Below are 18,726 nucleotides of genomic sequence, written 5' to 3'. Positions count from 1 at the left end.
TTATTGGAACAAAATACAAATGCATAAGTAAATTTAGAAGAAACAAAAAACTAAATAAGAATAAGGTGTATTCATTAAAAGTAAAAACAGCAACATATATGCATATCGGCGATTGGAATTAATTTTATCTTTAAACAATGTTTGAATTTAATCATGATGATGATGTAACTAATAATTATAGTTACAGTAACAACAATGATTTTACACGAAGATCAATTTTGAACTTAAGCAATGAGAAAAACAATACCAACTTGTTTGAAGATTTTATAGGCGATGATAGTGATGGTGAATACAATGAAAGTAGTAACAACAATATTAATTGTGACAGTAACTATGACAATAAAATTCATAATGAAGTAACTGACTGCAATAAAAATAGTGAGAGAAGGGTTTCTGATACTGATATTTTTGACAATATTGGAGTTAACAATAAGGTTTTTGGGTTTGAAAGCAATAGTGCAAATCTGGATAACATGACAAGTTATTCAAATGAACATATTTTCTGCTCCGAAGACGTATCACGATTTAATAATCTGGTTATTAGTGAAGGTAATTTCAATGATAATAATATCAATAATTACAATAATATTAACAATAGTGATGATGCCAACAATCATAAGAATAGTGAAGATAAATACATTGGTATTTACGATTTGAATAAAGACAAAAATTCAAAAGATAATGAATTAAATAGCGATGTTAAAATGAATAGCAATGAATATATGTATGGTAATATATATGATATAGGTGCCAACAGTAACAGCAACAACATTAATAGTGAAAGTAGTTGCAATAACAGCGAAAGCAGTTGTAATAATGGTGATTTAAATACTAATATTAACAATGATGATAATGCAATTGACAATAATAGAAAAGAAATGATAGAGAACAATAACAACAATCATCATAATGATAGTAATTATAGCAATATTAATGATTTTCATGATAATGGCAATAATGATATTCACTTCACCAATAGCTCTAGAAATCAGAATATTGACCACATATATGACAATAATAATGATTTTAATGGGAATTCAATTAATTTTAGTGCATCACGGCATAAGGCATCCAATAATGCAGATAAAATAAATAATACATGTGAGAAAAACAACTTTAATGTTCATTTGGGAAACAATAAAATTGATTGGAAACATGTTTGGAACATAATAGAATACACTGAAAATCATATTATTTGTTCAAGTGAAAGGAAATATAAATTCAAATCTATTTTATTTGACTTATCAAAAATTGGTTGTAAATAAATGATTGATTGTAATGTTTTGCAATCAAAAATAATAAATCACACCAATGTGGCGCCTTTTTTTTATAATTCGTTCTTTAAGATTGTGTTTTTTTTAATAATTATTCGTCATTTTAATTGTAATTTGTAAACATATATTTAATATAACAAATACTGAGTAATAATTTAGTTTTATCACACCGTACAATTTTTTTATTAATACCTTAAAGTAGTCATTTTTTTAATTGCAATTAGGTATTGATTTACCTTGCTATTATTTATACACTAATTATTCACTGAGTCGTTCGTTTTTCTTTCAATATATAAAAGTGACAAATGCACATTAAAAAACTAGGTTTATATTTGTTGCTAACAACATTTTTATTTGCATTTTCATTTAGTGAAAAGGTGACGGAGAATAACACACTGGAAAAAGAGTTTAAAGAATTCGATTTAAATGGGGACGGATTAATTGATGCTCAAGAAATTAGAATGGTAAAGGTTTCAGTAACATTACAGGAATTGCATCAGTTCTTTTGGGAAATAGATTCTGACTCTTCAGGTACAATTTCTTTTGTAGAGTACTCTGTATTTGTTACGAATAATTCACATTATGTTCAGAATCAGTGATGTTACTGTAAATAAATGATTCTTTATTGCTATATTTATGAATAAAACATCAAGTAAAAAGTAGCACTTTTAGTAGACATTAAGTAAGGTTGTTTAACTTCCCATGTATTCTTATTTCTGTATACTTGATGGAATGAATATTTTGTTCAATCGTGAAAGAAGGATTGAATACAATAAAATGTGAAGGAATGGGTTGTGAAAAAAAATTAAAACTGTAATTTGTCACTAAATATTCAACTTTAAACAACAAAAAGAGATAACCCCTCACCATTCTGTAATCTATTTTATTTACAAGCATTTACTACTCGAGTACACTAATTAGTAAATCCTCTAAAAATATTGTGCCATATTGTCCATTGCGTATTAACGCATAATTTAACCAAGCAAAAATGATAGAATTGGTAAAAGCAGTAAGTAAATATAAACAGTATAGTTGTTGAATATTAAATTAGACTTATTCAATATACTGTAACTTGAATTGCTGCTTTTAAGTATACCACATGTGTACGGATTTTTCATGCACTGACATTTGTGATCAAGCGGATTTACATCACAAGGACATCCCGGATTTGTTATATTCATGTAACATCCACACTGTGGAGAAGATGGCTGTGTTACGCAGATACAACTAGGTGCATATGGATTTATTACACAATATGCACTTGGATTCAATTCAATTTTCGGTCTACATATCCTGATCGCATCGCACTGCTCAGAATTGGGATCACTGCAGAAGCATCCAGGCAAATTTGGAGATGTGTAACATGTGGAGTCCTCTGGATGAGCTATACATAAAACAGGATCTTGAATACAGTCAAGTAAAATATTTGGAAACCTGGATAAAGCTGATCTACAATTTAAAAGTGAGGATTTAAATAGCGATGTATTTGATGATATTTTGTTCAAGTATACCTTTCCTAATTCTTTTCTTAAATATGAATTTCTATCTTTAGTTGCCATTTCCAGTATTTTGTATAAGTATGAACTGTCTTGATTCACATCAAGTCTGTAAATAATAAGGGAAAGAATTATTATTTATTATAACAATACAATTCTATTAGTACAATTACAATAATAATAATCAAAATAATATTAGAGAGTATTTTTCGTTTACTTTAGCTCCAATTTACTAAAAAATTATTATTATTATTGTACTAAAAAAAACGAACTTACATGAATGTAAATCTAACACCACTTTTACCATCCTCATTACCAGATTTGTTATTGCAGTCAACATTAATATTAGTGGGAGTCATTTCAATTATTAATACGTCGTTTGAATTTATATTAAACAATTTACCGACTACACTTCTGAAGTTACTCGCAATATTTTTTAAATGATTTGTATTGTTTCCACAATAACTTATATCATCAGCTATTAAAGTGAACACAGGGGACGTTAATTGAATATCGGCACTACTATTATTGTTAATATTATTAATTTTGTCTATTTCATTGTTTGTATCGTTAATATTTAATGTTTTCAGAGATCTTTTCGTGTAATCATTAGTTAAATTACTATCAATTGTGAATAATTGTGATTTAATAGCCTCATTTTGAGAAATATTGTACACTGTCGTAACAACTGTCGTTGTATATTCACTTGAACTCACTACAGTCGAATTTGTTATGTATTTGTGATTAAATTTATTATCTGTATCATTACTTACTCCATAAAATGGAAATGGCTCAATTGGTTGTACCGCAGTTTCATTACTAAAATTGCCATTCCTCTCATTTCCTAAGTCATCCAAATTCGTTTTGTTCCTATTAGTACTGTTATTTATTGTAATTTCATTAATTTCCAAATCAGGGTGTGATACTTTATCTAAACTGCAATTGTGGAAGTGACGTACTTCATGACTCGTTTTATTTAGGAATTTGGTGCTGTTGCAATGAAGACAAGTGTGGTTATGATGATGATATGGTGGTGGTGGATAAGTGTCGTTTTGATGATGATATTTTAACATATCGTGCCTAATCAGATCACACCTACAAATTGTCGAATTATTTGAAATTAATGTACCGTTTTCGAAATTTGTAGTGGTTTCATTCAAATTATCTGCAGGTTTAAATGGAGGTACTCTATCTGAAAGACATTTACACATCCTCCTAAAATATGGTACTCCTCTAAACAAATATTGAGTATGTGTATCATTTAGAAAGGCACCATCGTCTGTTCCATTTACCATTTTACTTAGAATCTCACCATCTAGCAATGTATTGTTACCAACTCTAGATGAATTGTTATAATTCAATGGTGGTGATAGAATATTTTTATCATTAGGATTCAACGGGATTGGTGGAAGCATGCTCGAATTTCCCGAAAAGTTACCATTTTCATCCACTTCTGGTATGTAATTTACTGGAGTCGGTGGATGATGGGGATGATGGGGGTGATGGAGATGATGAGGAGTTGGGGATGGTGGTGGTGGTGAGGTGATAATTACTTGTATTCCACTACCACCCATAGTTGGATTTATATTTGGAATTTCTGAACCTGAATAAGCATCAGGCATGCCGTTATAAGGTGTTTTTACTGGTTGGAAAGGTATTGGGAAACTACCTCTTTGGAAACCTCTCATTGATGGATTGCCATTAGGAGGGAAATGTCGTGGAGATGAACGTAATGGTACAGATGTTATTGCACCATTCACTCCAGCTATTTTTTTATGGTTGTCTGGAAGTAATAAATCTGGAGAAGTGTTTTCGTCTTTAGGCAAAAAATGTGGGGGAATTTCTGGATTTGAACTACTCTCCATTTCACTTGGTCCCATTTTTACCTTAACATCACTATCGTCAAAAACCATATCATTAAAGATCTTGGATTTTTTTCCTTTTATTGAATTACTAAAATTAAATATTGATAAATTACCGATATATAAATTTATTATATCGGATATTTTCAATAAATTGTCGTGAATATTTGAAAGGAGACTTGTATTATTATTATTAGAGTTAGTTTCTAATGTATTTATTGAATTGTCTGAGAAATCATCATTGTATTTATTCTTTATTTTAATTCTATTTTCAACCTCATCCTTGTATTTATCCTCTATTTTAACTTTTCCAATAGTAGTATCTAAAATTATGACATCAATGTATAAAAATAAATACTATATATATATTTAATGGACTTACTTTCTATTAATAGTGAATTATCAACAAGTTTAACACCTTCATTGCCTGAACTAGTGTCATTTGGCAAAAGTGTACTAACAAACAGATCAGTATTATTTAAGAGACTTGTACTATTTAGTAAATCAGTTTTATTAGATAGATTTGGATCTTCTATCGCTCTATTTTAATAGTAAGTTATTGTATTTTGAGTACTCGGTAACAATTTGGACTTTATTGATTTAATCCAATATTTTCAAGTTTTACATACCTTATTGAATTTTGAGAATATACATTATTAGCATATAATACAAAAAGTAATAATTGTAAGTAAAGAAAATTGTTTAATAAACCCATTATTTTAAATTTTATGGCAAAAATAGTTTATAAAATAGATAATTTTGAAAATATCTCAATTTATTATTAACAAATAAAGTTGTACAAGTATAAATATATTTGTATATTTTTAGTGTAAAAATGATATTTCTATTCAAGTTGTATTAAGTGATCTCAAATAATAGATAACCTAATTATTGTATTAATTATTTAAGCCATTTAATTATCACATATTATATGGGAATTAATGTATATTAATTATTCTTATTTATTAAATTGCATTTTATTTGTATATTTATACTTTCGAGTAACGTTATTTAGTAATTTATGATGCAGCGCCAATTGTTATTTATATATAATGCACTTTTTATCATCATGTAATCACTTTGTAAATGACAATATTAACCAAATATCTTAGTAATCTATATTCACTCTATTGTCCCTGTTATTTACTGAAAAACTTAGTGCTCTTTTTTATTTTACAATGATATGTTTGCGTTATTTATAGCAATAGTAACATTACTTTATGAAAAAAAGAATATTGAGTAATATTAGATACAAATTATATAATTGTATACTGTAGCAATAAAAAAATGATAAAACTTATTTAAACTATAATATTTGATTTATTTCAAATACATAACTTTGTCTAAATATCATTAAATTATTGTAAGTAACAAGTACAGCACAAAAATTGTAATATAGTAACTATACTTATTGAACAATTCTTGAGAACTGCTTTTTCTGAAATGTTTTCTGTAGAATCTCCTTATTCCATTTTTTAAATCAAAAGGACTTCTGCTTACTACCTCTTGGCCGATCTGAGGCTCATTTTCAGTTCTGCATTCTTCTGGTTTAAGTAAACACTTGCAATCGCTGGAATTTTTATTGTACGTACAATGACACCCTGGATTGAATGGATTAATATAACAACCACATAATTTGGAATATGGGTTTAAGCTGCATGGGCAGCCAATGCTATATGGACTTGATGAGCATCTTTGTATTATTGGTGTAGTTATATCACTGGTACACAATATAATAGCTCTGCACTCTTTTGTTATTTCCAAATCATTTAAATTATCGTCGAATTGATTTATATTTTTGTTATTGATTTTATTCTCCATTATAATAACACGGTTATCACCATCCTTGTATCCATATTTCAATGCTTTTTCTTCATGACTTAAGTTATTTTTATCGTAAAATAATTCATTATAACAGTAACAGTCTATACCCATAGGATTTGTGTAGCACTTGTATTCATTATTATGTATACAATTAATTGGATGATTTATACAGGAAAGTTTTATATTATTTGATTCTTTTAAACTTGCCTGACAAAATGGATTATTCTTATTATGTAAATTGGTTATTTCCCTCTTCCAAATTAGTATTTTTCCATATTCCTTATTAAATTTTGTTTCTACTTCTGTTATTTTTACTATGTCATCATATTTTGGGTAATCTGTTAATTTATTTTTTATTATTGATAAATCGAATATAATACCTTTTAATTTACCATTTGAAAATGTGCATTTTTCACTCATTATATTAAACCCATTTGAACTTTCTGAATATACATCATCTATAACCACATCATGTATGTGTATTGATAGTATTTTTGCTATATTTTCTTTCAATAAGAAGGATATACGCCTAAAATTGTTTGTTCTCTCCTTACAGTACGAAGAATCCAATAAAGATAATGTTATTGTTTCAATTATTTTTATATTTTTATTGTTTAATTCCTTATTTGGATTAATTGACGGTACTTTAATGGAATTATGTACACCGTCTATAATTGTTTTCGCCAAATTATTATCTTCTGACTTACTTTCCGTATTTGTGGCAACTGTAGTGGTACTTGTAGTATTAAATGGGACTTCTTCCTTAATTTTACTTGAATTTGGTGGTTTTGTTGACAATAGTGGTATTTTTGATAATAATTTGTCATCTTTTATTAAATTTGAACTATTGTTTATTCCTTTAATTTGAAAACCACTATTCGGTCTTATTTTTTCAACTTTTTTCAATGGGTTATCTAGGGTGTAAAATGAATCTATACCATTTATAGTGTCATCATTTATTAACTCTTCGTAATATTCATATAAGTTGTTGATGTCTGTGTTACTGTCATTTATTTCGTTTGTTAAAATAGGTAAACTGCTATTATTTGAATCATTATAATCAATAACATTGCTTGGAACAGATGTGGTGCTCACTTTAGTTACGGTTTTACTAGGGATTGTAACTTCTGTTCCAACTGAACTAGTAGTCGTAGTAGCAGTGGTGGCGTTAGTATTAGTATTAGTAATAATAGTAGTTTTTGTTGTTGTAGCAATAGTAGTAGTAGTGGTGGTAGCAATAGTAGTGGTGGTAGTAGCAGTAGTAGTGGTGGTAGTAGCAGTAGTAGTGGTGGTAACAATAGTAGTAGTGGTGGTAGTAGCAGTAGTAGTGGTGGTACCAACAATACTATTTATTGTGTTAGAATTATTCATTAAACCTTCAGAAGTCGTATTAATTGAACTAGAACGAATTGAGCTATTTATTCCAGTTGCATTGTATACTTCATTAGTGGTTTCAGGTAAATTATCATTATTGTATGATGTCATAACTAAAAAACTGTCATCTTTATTGCTATTTAAACTTATATCAGTAAATCTGTTGCCTTCAATATTAATATTTTCCGGTTCTGTATTATCATTATCATTGATTTTATTTTCAATTTTATCATCATAAATATTATTATTATTATTATTCAAATTTAAACTATGTTTGTTTATGTCTGAATTAGAGGAAATTGAATAGGCAACAACTTTATTATTTGTTGTTTCTGTCGTAAAATTATCCATTGATGATTCAACATTGAAATCACTGGGGACGGTAGTGGTGGTAGTAGTAGTGGTAATATTTGTAGTTATAAAGGTATTATCATTAATTCTAACTTGAGAGTTTATGTGATCACCTAATCTCGTAGAGTTTACATTGTTGCGTTTATTTAATGATTTTATTGAAATAGTATTACTATCGTCAATAGTTAATGAATCATTATCCATACTATCATTTTTAATATTTGTTATGAATAATTCTTCATGCAAAAATTCCAATGGATTGACTATTCTCGATACGTAATTTAAATTTTCCAAGTCTTTACTGAGCTGTTCACCCGAAATGTTGCTGAGATCATTTTCTATACTATATAAATCTCTTAGATATAATTCACTAGTACTATTTTTATTTTTAGAATAATCTAGTCTGTTATTATTCTTGTATTTATCCTTATTATAAACATACTCCACTTCATTACAAGCAAATTTTTCTATTATTAAATTGTAAATAAAATAATAAATGAGTATTTGTATCATATTACATTTCTTAAACTTAATTATTGCATTTATTATCATGGTTTAACAATAATTATAATGATTTATTATTGTATTCTCTATTCCTTATATGTTGTTATAACTTTATTACTATTGACTGAACCTTATATATAAACTTGGATATAATTCTGAAACCTAACGACAATTATTATATTAATAGTAATTGTTAAATTTATTTTATTAAAATATTATTGCCTGTTCTATATCGGATGCACAATAATACATATAACTTATATATTAACTATATAACATTGATAACGTTTGTAATCAAATTTCTTTTCTCTTAGTGACTAGTGCGAGTAATAATAAAATAATTAAATTTATAGTTACTAAATTATATTTTGTCTAATCATTTTCACAACTATATGACATTACATATTCATTGTTTTATATTTTTTTCAGTTATTCCAATATTTCATTTAATATTATCATTTATTTCGATGTATCTTTATATATTAATATAATTTTTTACATGTTAAAGAAAAAAATTCATATTTCCCCGCAAAATGCATGCACTATAATGGTAAGGGTACCTAAATTAAATAAAACTTGTTAAATGGCGGTAAAATATTGATTTTTTCAAATTTATTATTTAACAAGAGTAAATAAATTAGATTATAATTAAAAATAAGGAGTACGAATAATAGAAGATATATTGATGAGAAAAGGTTCATATGAGGAAATTTTAGTGTGATATATGTACAATATATGGACATTTTTAGCTCTTCAAACACATTTAAAAAACAGGAAAAACAAAAGAAAAAAATATTGGAGAAAAAGAAAAATTCAATAAGTAGTAGTAGTAAATTGGGATTATTTTTTGATGATTATTTAACTAGTGTTGAGAGGGTTTATATCAAACAACAAAATAATTTATTAAATGATAATAATTGCACATGGATATTTAAATTGAATAAGAGTAACATTGATACTGCATCTCAAAGTTGTATTTTTCCAAACAATGGTGAAACCGACAAAATAATACTGCCAGAAAATTTACTGGAGGTGCTATCAAAGGATGAATCAATATATCCATTGTTTTTTAGTGTTAAGTGCCTAAATCAAAATACAAAGTCAAATAATAAAAATAGCATTTTCACAACACATTGTGGGGTATTAAATTACTCGGAAAAACCAGGTTATATTTCATTACCAGAAAAAATACTAAGATGCTTGAGGATAAAAGATAATATATTATTAGATGAAAATATTTGGATCGAATTGTCGTATAAAAAGTTACAAAAGGGTACGTATGCTCAATTTGAATTACTAAACAATAATGATATATTAGAAGTGGACAATATAAGAGCATTGTTAGAGACATATATTGGAAATTATTTCAATACATTAACTGTTGGAGATACAATATATATTAATCAACTTTATAACAGTTCAAATAAGAATAATATTTCAAAAGTAAAGATAAATAAACTAGAACCAGAAAATTGTATAAGTCTAATTAATACTGATATTCAAATAGAAATTATTAGTAATATAGATAAGAATATTGGAAATAATAACAGCAACTATAATAGTGTGGATGAATACAGCAGTGATAACATAAAAACGATTAATATAGGCAATACTGAGAGAGTTAGTTTATATAATAGGTTTAAGGTTACAATCCCATTTGAACTAAGGAAACAGCTAACTAATAGAGACGGAGACGATCATAGTGCTAAATTGAAGATAATTATAGAAAGTGAGGATAAATACGATATATTTATTTCATTTCCGCCATTATTTGAATCATCGCCACATTTTTATATGCTCAGATCATTTCCGGAAGATAATAATTCGTTATTTATATCTTATGTGGATATTGTCGGTTATTTTAGTAATATCCTGAATAATAAGTATGATAATTCAGAAACAAGTTTCCCATCAATATTATTTATATATATTGAAAAATCTGAACGTTTGGACAAAAATACAAACAAAGAAGATCTCTCAACAATACAGGTTAAAATTGTGTATGAAACTGCAAATACTAATAATATTAATATTTGTGATGATTCTGAAACGAAATGTGAAATTTGTAATCGAATAATACCTAAAACAAATTTAAATCTACACTTAATTAATTGTGAAAAAAAATATAAAAAATGTGATTTATGTAAATTAGTAATTAAACAAGTAGAATTTGGAAATCACATCCATTGTGATAAATGCATGGTTGAATCGGAAGATAGTGAATATAACAATATCGTTGGCTTTAATAAAGATGAATTAGAATCACATAATAAGCTATACCATGAGTACATTAAATGTAAATTATGTAATACAAGTGTTAAGACAATAAAATTAAATGTGCATCAAATTAATGAATGCCCAAAAAGAATGATATTATGTAGATATTGCAATAACTATGTTGAAGCCGAAATTGATGGATATAATGCTGACTTTAGAGATGTCTATTACTATAATCTAACTTCTCATGAATCATATTGTGGTTCAAGGACTACAAACTGCAATATTTGCAACAATAATGTCTTATTTAAAAACTTAGAATCACATATAGAACTATGTCACAATAAAAAGTAAATAACTGAATAAACTAATTGATTGATTTTCAGAACAGATAATATACATAGAAGTAATTAGGCAATTAACATAATAATAGTATTATTTGTTATTTAATATCTACTATTTATCACGAAATATATCCAATATCGTCCAATTTGACTTTCTCCTTTAATTTTAATTGTAATAAAATGATAATCACATTGTTTGTCAAATATATTGGTCCATTTCAGGATTATCAGAAAGAACATTTTCTATTTTAATACCTTTTTCCAATAAATACATCCTATCTTTCATAAGCTTATTCAATATTTTATATAATGATTGATCTGGTTGGTTTTTATTCATTTTTGGTGGAAATATTTCCTCGTAACTCATCATATTTTCTTCTACTTCAATAGGCTCTATTCCACTATTTCTATTATTGAAACCCATATTCTGGTTGTAAGTTTTGTACCTGTGTAGGCTTTTTAATAAACTATATGTACTCATCTGTTTAATCAAAATATCTTTTAAAAAGTCTTTTTCTTTTCTTAAATCTTCTATTTTTTTGATCATTTCCATTCTATTATCGAATTTATTCTTTTCGCTGTAAATGTCCCTTATTTTGCTTAAAACTCTATCTATACCTCTTACAAATTCTCTACTTAATGCTTGCTCTTTTAATAATTCTATTTTCAATTCTGCTTCTTTTCTACCATCATCATTTTCTTGATCATTTTCTATATACATCATCACTTTGTACTAAATTATCAAAAAAAAAGTAATTAAATAAAGTTTTTTTAACTATAAATAGAATAACATACATATTTAACTTACCTTTTTTATCTCAAGTTCTAATTTTTTGATTTCCCATTTAACTTCACATAGCATTGCATCAACTAATTCATTACTTGCTCCTACCAAGTAGCCACTAGCATCTTTCTCCTTTGTTTTTCTTATTACAATTTTACCTGAATCATTTATCTTATATATTTCGTAATTCTTCTCCATTTTTTTCCATTTACTATTGTTAATTCTATTGCAATAACTATATTTACATAAATGTAGATTTTTTTAACAGTATTAGTATTATATTTATTACAGTCAATAATAAAGAAGGAAACGGCTATATATATGTCAATTATATGTAATGTTTACTGAAAATATATATTTAAAAAAATATCGATGATTGAAATTGTAAATATATTTATTCCTAAAATATCTCAGAAATTACCTTTTTTTAGTAAATTTTAAATTAAAAAAATAATAATAAATAGAATTAAAATTTTTATTACTCAAAAATATGTTGCCGCCAAAATCCTCTTTCACAAGATCATAATTTACATGTGTACCTGTATTTTCAGACAATATATCAGCCGCTAACGCATTTATAAATAGATTAAAATAATTTTTTATTAGAAAAAATTAAACATATAAAGGAGACAAAAGTAATCATTGATATTTATATTCATATTCTAAGTTGATAAAATTAATAAATATATCTAAATACCTACAGTAGTCAGCAAATTTTTATTTTCTTAATGTTGATATGTCCAAGGACCAAATTTATATTTTTGCATTTCAATAATATTAATGCTAATATCTTTCATGTGTTCTCTTTTAACACTTTTGATGAGCATTTTTTCAGTTTTTTCTAGTAATTTGTTAAATAGGCTGGCTAGTTTATCCTTTGTTTCAAGAATGGTCGGTGATACTTTATAGGAATTATCATTATAAATTAAATTTATTATGTCTGAATAGTGTTGTTTTTGTTTTTTAACAATCTGTTTAATTTTTTCTTCTTGAACTAGAGTGATGTTATTTTTATCATTTTCATTAACAATATCACTGTTTAAGTTTGAATCACTAATAATGTCATCTTTATCTGTGTTTGTAGGTTCATTGTTATGGTTGTTTCTACTTGGAGTTTCTTCAGATTGTTCTTTCTTTTCTTTGATTTCACTATTACCTATGTAATATTCAAAGCTTTCTACATAAATATGACTTTTATCTTTATCTTTGTTATTATTATTGTATACATCCAAATTATAATATGAATTAAATTTAAATTCTAATTCTTCTATAAGGTCAACATCAATTTCGATCTCGTACTGAGCCTCAGAAATTAGATCAAGCCATACATCTGGTAATGATATTATATTTGGATCGTTACTATAAACGTTGCTATTATTATTTCCTGTTTCTTGTGTTGATGAATTATTAGTCTCTCCATTTTCACCCGAAAACATTGAATTGAAAAAACGCCCTATATTGCTTTTGCTTAACTCATCTTTTATATTTAAGATAGCATTACCAAATATTCCATTTTTAGAAGAAGGGATTGAATATTTTATTGAATTCATTATATCAGCAATGTCATAGCAAGATAATATATTATCTTCAATTCTTTGTAATCTATACAATATTAATTTGTAAAGTGGTATCCAGCCTTGCTCAAAAAAATTATCCCAAAATAATCCAATAATATTTAGTGGAATGCTGTATGAAAATAAAGTTAGGAACCAGTCAGTAGCTAACATATCAATAGTCCCACCTTGCTTAATAATGTGATCCCATATATTAAATAATTTCTTTTGTATTAAATAATCTAATATTTTACATTTTACTCTTAAACCAGGTAAACCTAAAATAAACATTTCTCTCATACCGTAATTAAACATTAATGATACAAGCAATTGAAATGCTAATTCTTCACTATGACTATGCCACAATATACAACCTACTAAAAAATTCATACCTTGAACATAACCAACATCAATATCAATTAATGAGTAAATCAATAATACCTTACTCAGATAATTTCTTCCTTCTTCCTTAAAATATAATATTGAGGGGTATGTTCTACATACATCCATGTAAATACTGTTTACTATTCTTCCATTGAATAATTTATTTATAATACCCTCCTCAAATTTATCTAGTGCTTTTATATTATCACCATCTCCGTGAACACTGTCGTTGTTGTTATCTCTACTGTTATCCATTCTTATTATAAAATCTATAACACTTATTAATTCATTATAAATACCATCTAAACCAAGTTCACTTGATTTTGACATTTTTAACCAATTTAACATTCTTAAACATATACCATTCTCATCCTTATCACAATTACAATGTGGTTTTATTTTTTCTATTTTCAAGTATTTAGTAAAACTGAATTTATTCATATTTACCATATTACTATTAATCTTATTGGTATTATTCGTTGAGTCATTACTGTAGTTCATTTCAATTGCATTATTGAAATTAGGAACAAAGTAATTATATGCTCTATTTACTGCCAATAACGTTACGATATTTTTATTATCATTCGTTGCCATTAGGTATTATCTAAAAAAACAAAGTATATACCTACATACAAAAATTTTCATTCGCAAAACCTATTTTTATTGTATTTTACAATAACTGAAAATTTTTTCACTAATCGGCCATAATAATTATGTATTAAGTAAAAACACAACTTTAGCGTTAATAGCCTTTAACAAATAAAATTATTATTCAATAAAGACCCAGTATTAAGTTACAATATAGTTTTTCTCTTTTATAAGAGCAGAAAATATTGTTTTCGATTTTACTTGTCAATATTAAATTAATTCATTTTATGTTGACTTATCTTGGTATCCTTTTTTCAATAACAAACAGTAATAATTAATCGAAAAATAAACACTAATTTATTTAAATGCATACACAGAATTAGCTAATAATTTGGGGTGAAAAATTGCCAATTTTTGTTTTATTTATCTTTCGCTATGAAACTAATTAATGTTATTATAAACACATTCTTATTGTTCAATACTAAAGATCCTTTATGTACGATAATTTATAATCCTCAATTTACTGTTCATGTATTGTTAATTTGTATTTAATCTTTTATTCAAATATTATTTTACTATATCGTTTTTTTTAATTTCTACTTTACAGTAGCTGTCTATTAATTTGACCACAATATTTAATATTCTAAATATCAATATACATGTTCGACCGTAGCGCCGGCGGGAACTCCGCAATGCAATATAAGTGTCATTCTTGATTGTATCTAGAAAACAATAAAAATTGAATTTGTAGAAAACATTTGAAGGCAAATTAGGCTGATAACTACCTATCATAATAAATAATATCGTCTAATTCGAGTCTAATATCACTTAATACTCGTATCGATTCACTTTGAATGTTTGTAGACATTCATAACTTGAGCAAGAAACGCCTCAAGATGCCAAATATCTTTGTTACCTAGTTTTATTGTGTGTGCATAGTGAGAAGCAGCGTGAATAATGATAGGATGTATGTTTGATGAAACTATCCCAAGAAATTGTTTTGTTAAAGTGAGTAAAATAAGATCGGCAGGAATGCAACTGCAAAGTAAATCATATAAAGGTTCTCTTGTATCCAGTAATGTTTTAGGGTGTGGATTTTTAATTATCTGTAAAAAAGATAGTAAGTGTTTAATTAAATTATAATTAACGAAATAACAATTTAAAAAAAAACGAATTTGTTGATTATTTTGTTTATTTTCAAATAAACTTACATTTACAGCAATATCATTACACACTCTTTGCCATGGCAATTTCATATTGCTAGGGGAAATTGAAAATGATTTCGTATAAGCAGTTTCGAATAATAGTATTGCTCTCCTAAGATTAAGTTCAGACTCGTGTACAATTTGTTGTAAATATTCATTAGAAACGTTTAAGTTTTCCGATATTGATATGAATTTAAGTATATCCATAATTTCTTCTTGTGATGGAAGTGGGATTCTAATACATAAACATCTACTTCTTAATGGAGGTATTATGGTTGAAAGTTGTTCACAATGTAAAATTAATCTACTGTTAGCTGAGTATTTTTCCATAGTCCTTCTTAATCCAGCTTGAGCTCTCATTGACAGAGAATCTGCCTCCAATATAGTAAAGACCCTATAATTTGGGCCTTTTGAAAAAAAGGAGCCTGCTCCTATTTGAGAGCTTAATTGTTTAATTAAATACTGAGTAACAACACCATCTTTTGTTCCTAAATCAGGTGCACTTATTTGCATATGATGCGGACTTTGGCATAAAACAAATTCAGAATTCGTACCTTCTGGTTTGATCATGTCTGCCTTGATCTATTTGATAATATTAAAAATGAAAATAAAGTAATTTCAAATTTTAATATTCATTTAATGATAGTAGTTAATGAATGCATGTGCGAATAATTTATTCAATAATAAAATTAATCATATATTGTAAAAATATTAATTTAACATACCTTTCCCACAGAATCTCCAAATATTTCATGTAAAATAGACGATATTCTCGTTTTTTTTCCTCCTCCTGAGGGCCCATAAAAAAGTAAGTGTGGAATACTACCATTTGAACCCTTAATTATTTTTTCCAGTAGTTTATTTATGTCTTTGTGACATTTTAATTCTTTTAGGTAACGTGGTTGATATTTGTCTACCCAAAGCATTATCTGTGAGCCAGTTAAAATGTTAATATTAAAATAACAATCAAAGTGACAAAGTAAAAAAAGTTATGCTATTTACTTTATCTGAATTCAAATAAAGAGCGAATGTAATAACCTAGAATATTAGATATATATATTTGCAGGCAAACGCTCGTTAAAAACGGCAGCAATATCAAATTATTAAAAAGAAAAAAAATAATCGTGTTGGGTACATAGTTGCGGAAAAAATTGTGGCGCCAGCGTATAGAATCAAGCAACTTTGAACAAGAATAAATCATAAATATAATAAACTTAATGTAAATATTAATAGGCACAATAACGACAATAATACATTTATATAATAACCTATTAACGAAATACTTAATCAATTTTCTTAATTATTGGTATTCAAGTTGTAATTTTCATTATTATTTAGTTTGCATTCTGATTTGTCATCTAGATTAGAAATTTCTTGTGGTATCTTTTCTCCACAAGTATACTTAACAATAAATGGATGCTTAAGCATATCTGAAATTGTTATTCTATTTTGTGGTAACTTTTGAAGTGCAGCATGCATAAAACCAATTAAAATAGGGGACCAGTGTGGGGAGTATTCTGGCTGTTTATTTTGTATGAGGTAGTACTGCACATTATGTCCCTGATTCGAAGGGAATGGCGGTTCACCTTTAATGAGCTCATAACATAAAACACCCAAAGACCAAATATCAACCTCCGGTCCATATTCTTGTTTTCTTGTTATTTCTGGTGGAAGATAGTCATAAGTGCCACAAAAAGTTCTTCTTCTGCTCTTGTTATTATTGATATGCGAGGACCAACCAAAGTCAGCCAACTTTAGTTGACCATCAACACCTATTAAAATATTTTCCGGTTTAATGTCCCTATGTATAACGTGTTTTTTATGACAACACTGAATCGCCTCAATCATCATTTTCATATAGCTTGCAACTTGGTATTCTTTTAAGGGACCATCTGTACAAAGTTTTTCATATAATTCACCTCCAGGAGCAATTTCAATAACTAACCATATTCTACTTTTATCTTCAAACCACGCATATAATTGTAGTATATTAACATGCTTTAAATGAGCTTGTATTTCAATTTCTCTTCTTACTTGAACTTCCATACCGCTCTTAACCAAATTCTTCTTTCTTAAAGCTTTTAGTGCAACAATATATTTCGTCCTTCTTTCTCTCGCCAAATAAACCGAGCCAAACTGCCCACTCCCCAACCTTCTTCCAATATCAAAATCTGATATACTCAACTCTGGACAATGTAAAGGACAAGCTAATGCCAAGTCAGAAATCGAATACATTCTTGGTGCACGCAAATAAGGGGAATTTCTTTTCATCACTCTCGCAGTTGTCATTTTTATATCAGCTGCATTGCTACTGTTATTACTACTATTCAATATATCTCTATTATTTTTATCACTATTGAAACAGGTCCTATTGCCAACATCGTTTTCTACTCCCCCAACAATAGTTTTAGATTCAGACATTTTAAAATATTTTGTACTCAATAAGAAAATTTATAGTTATATCAAATGTGAGATATAATTTGTTTCTTTTTTATGTAAACATTACAACTCGTAAATCACGTAATATTAATTTGAAAATCCTTTTTTTATAAGTTTATTTAAAGATATTTAATAATGAATGCTATTAACCAGTGTAAAATCAAAATACCAAACAAATATTAAAGAATTAAGAAAATAATTGGCTAAATAAATAATATTAATGATAATTGATGTAATTTTGCAATGAAGTTTAATCCTTTTTTACACGAAATTTTTCTTTATCTTTAACTAGTGTTTTGCAGGTAAAATTTGCTTAATACCTTCCCCACATATTCCGAATTTATCCCGCCAAATACATATTTTGATTGATGCGTTGTGGCGCCTATTTGATGTTTAATAAAAAAGCAAAAGGTGCAAATAATTTATTTACTTAAGAAATAAATAATGTATAATTAAAATAATTATATTAACTTTAATAATTATTATTACAGGTTATTATTTACGGGAAAAGGGGGAAAGAACAGCAT

The 18,726-nt window shown here is 26.9% G+C and overlaps 10 protein-coding genes across 10 annotated transcripts; 3 read left to right on the top strand and 7 right to left on the bottom strand.

Moving 5' to 3' along the window:
- Nucleotides 1-137: 137 nt before the first annotated feature.
- Nucleotides 138-1,265, top strand: FG379_002210 (uncharacterized protein; the record flags this gene model as incomplete). Its single annotated transcript, XM_067328079.1, has 1 exon — nt 138-1,265. One exon carries the CDS (start codon nt 138-140, stop codon nt 1,263-1,265), a length of 1,128 nt encoding a protein of 375 aa, XP_067183618.1.
- Nucleotides 1,266-1,579: 314 nt separating this feature from the next.
- Nucleotides 1,580-1,873, top strand: FG379_002209 (PC20A; the record flags this gene model as incomplete). Its single annotated transcript, XM_067328078.1, has 1 exon — nt 1,580-1,873. The coding sequence occupies one exon, from the start codon at nt 1,580-1,582 to the stop codon at nt 1,871-1,873; it is 294 nt and encodes a 97-aa protein (XP_067183617.1).
- Nucleotides 1,874-2,248: 375 nt separating this feature from the next.
- FG379_002207 (uncharacterized protein) lies at nt 2,249-2,833 on the bottom strand (the record flags this gene model as incomplete). The annotated part of the gene is made up of 1 exon (XM_067328076.1): nt 2,249-2,833. The coding sequence occupies one exon, from the start codon at nt 2,831-2,833 to the stop codon at nt 2,249-2,251; it is 585 nt and encodes a 194-aa protein (XP_067183615.1).
- A 209-nt stretch (nt 2,834-3,042) lies between these two features.
- On the bottom strand, nt 3,043-4,650 carry FG379_002206 (uncharacterized protein; the record flags this gene model as incomplete). The annotated part of the gene is made up of 1 exon (XM_067328075.1): nt 3,043-4,650. One exon carries the CDS (start codon nt 4,648-4,650, stop codon nt 3,043-3,045), a length of 1,608 nt encoding a protein of 535 aa, XP_067183614.1.
- A 1,335-nt stretch (nt 4,651-5,985) lies between these two features.
- FG379_002205 (uncharacterized protein) lies at nt 5,986-8,733 on the bottom strand (the record flags this gene model as incomplete). The annotated part of the gene is made up of 1 exon (XM_067328074.1): nt 5,986-8,733. One exon carries the CDS (start codon nt 8,731-8,733, stop codon nt 5,986-5,988), a length of 2,748 nt encoding a protein of 915 aa, XP_067183613.1.
- Nucleotides 8,734-9,420: 687 nt separating this feature from the next.
- FG379_002204 (ubiquitin fusion degradation (UFD1) family) lies at nt 9,421-11,256 on the top strand (the record flags this gene model as incomplete). Its single annotated transcript, XM_067328073.1, has 1 exon — nt 9,421-11,256. The coding sequence occupies one exon, from the start codon at nt 9,421-9,423 to the stop codon at nt 11,254-11,256; it is 1,836 nt and encodes a 611-aa protein (XP_067183612.1).
- A 189-nt stretch (nt 11,257-11,445) lies between these two features.
- On the bottom strand, nt 11,446-11,970 carry FG379_002203 (uncharacterized protein; the record flags this gene model as incomplete). Its single annotated transcript, XM_067328072.1, has 1 exon — nt 11,446-11,970. The coding sequence occupies one exon, from the start codon at nt 11,968-11,970 to the stop codon at nt 11,446-11,448; it is 525 nt and encodes a 174-aa protein (XP_067183611.1).
- A 785-nt stretch (nt 11,971-12,755) lies between these two features.
- Nucleotides 12,756-14,561, bottom strand: FG379_002202 (tbc domain-containing; the record flags this gene model as incomplete). Its single annotated transcript, XM_067328071.1, has 1 exon — nt 12,756-14,561. One exon carries the CDS (start codon nt 14,559-14,561, stop codon nt 12,756-12,758), a length of 1,806 nt encoding a protein of 601 aa, XP_067183610.1.
- An 839-nt stretch (nt 14,562-15,400) lies between these two features.
- FG379_002201 (replication factor C subunit 5) lies at nt 15,401-16,686 on the bottom strand (the record flags this gene model as incomplete). Its single annotated transcript, XM_067328070.1, has 3 exons — nt 15,401-15,661; nt 15,767-16,342; nt 16,486-16,686. 3 exons carry the CDS (start codon nt 16,684-16,686, stop codon nt 15,401-15,403), a joined length of 1,038 nt encoding a protein of 345 aa, XP_067183609.1.
- A 370-nt stretch (nt 16,687-17,056) lies between these two features.
- On the bottom strand, nt 17,057-18,181 carry FG379_002200 (kinase p46 g22; the record flags this gene model as incomplete). Its single annotated transcript, XM_067328069.1, has 1 exon — nt 17,057-18,181. The coding sequence occupies one exon, from the start codon at nt 18,179-18,181 to the stop codon at nt 17,057-17,059; it is 1,125 nt and encodes a 374-aa protein (XP_067183608.1).
- Between the last annotated feature and the right edge of the window lie 545 nt (nt 18,182-18,726).

The sequence above is a fragment of the Cryptosporidium bovis genome (genome assembly GCF_009768925.1).
Source record: "Cryptosporidium bovis isolate 45015 chromosome Unknown contig_3, whole genome shotgun sequence".
NCBI lineage: Eukaryota > Apicomplexa > Conoidasida > Eucoccidiorida > Cryptosporidiidae > Cryptosporidium > Cryptosporidium bovis.
This window is presented reverse-complemented; position numbering and strand designations above follow the sequence as displayed.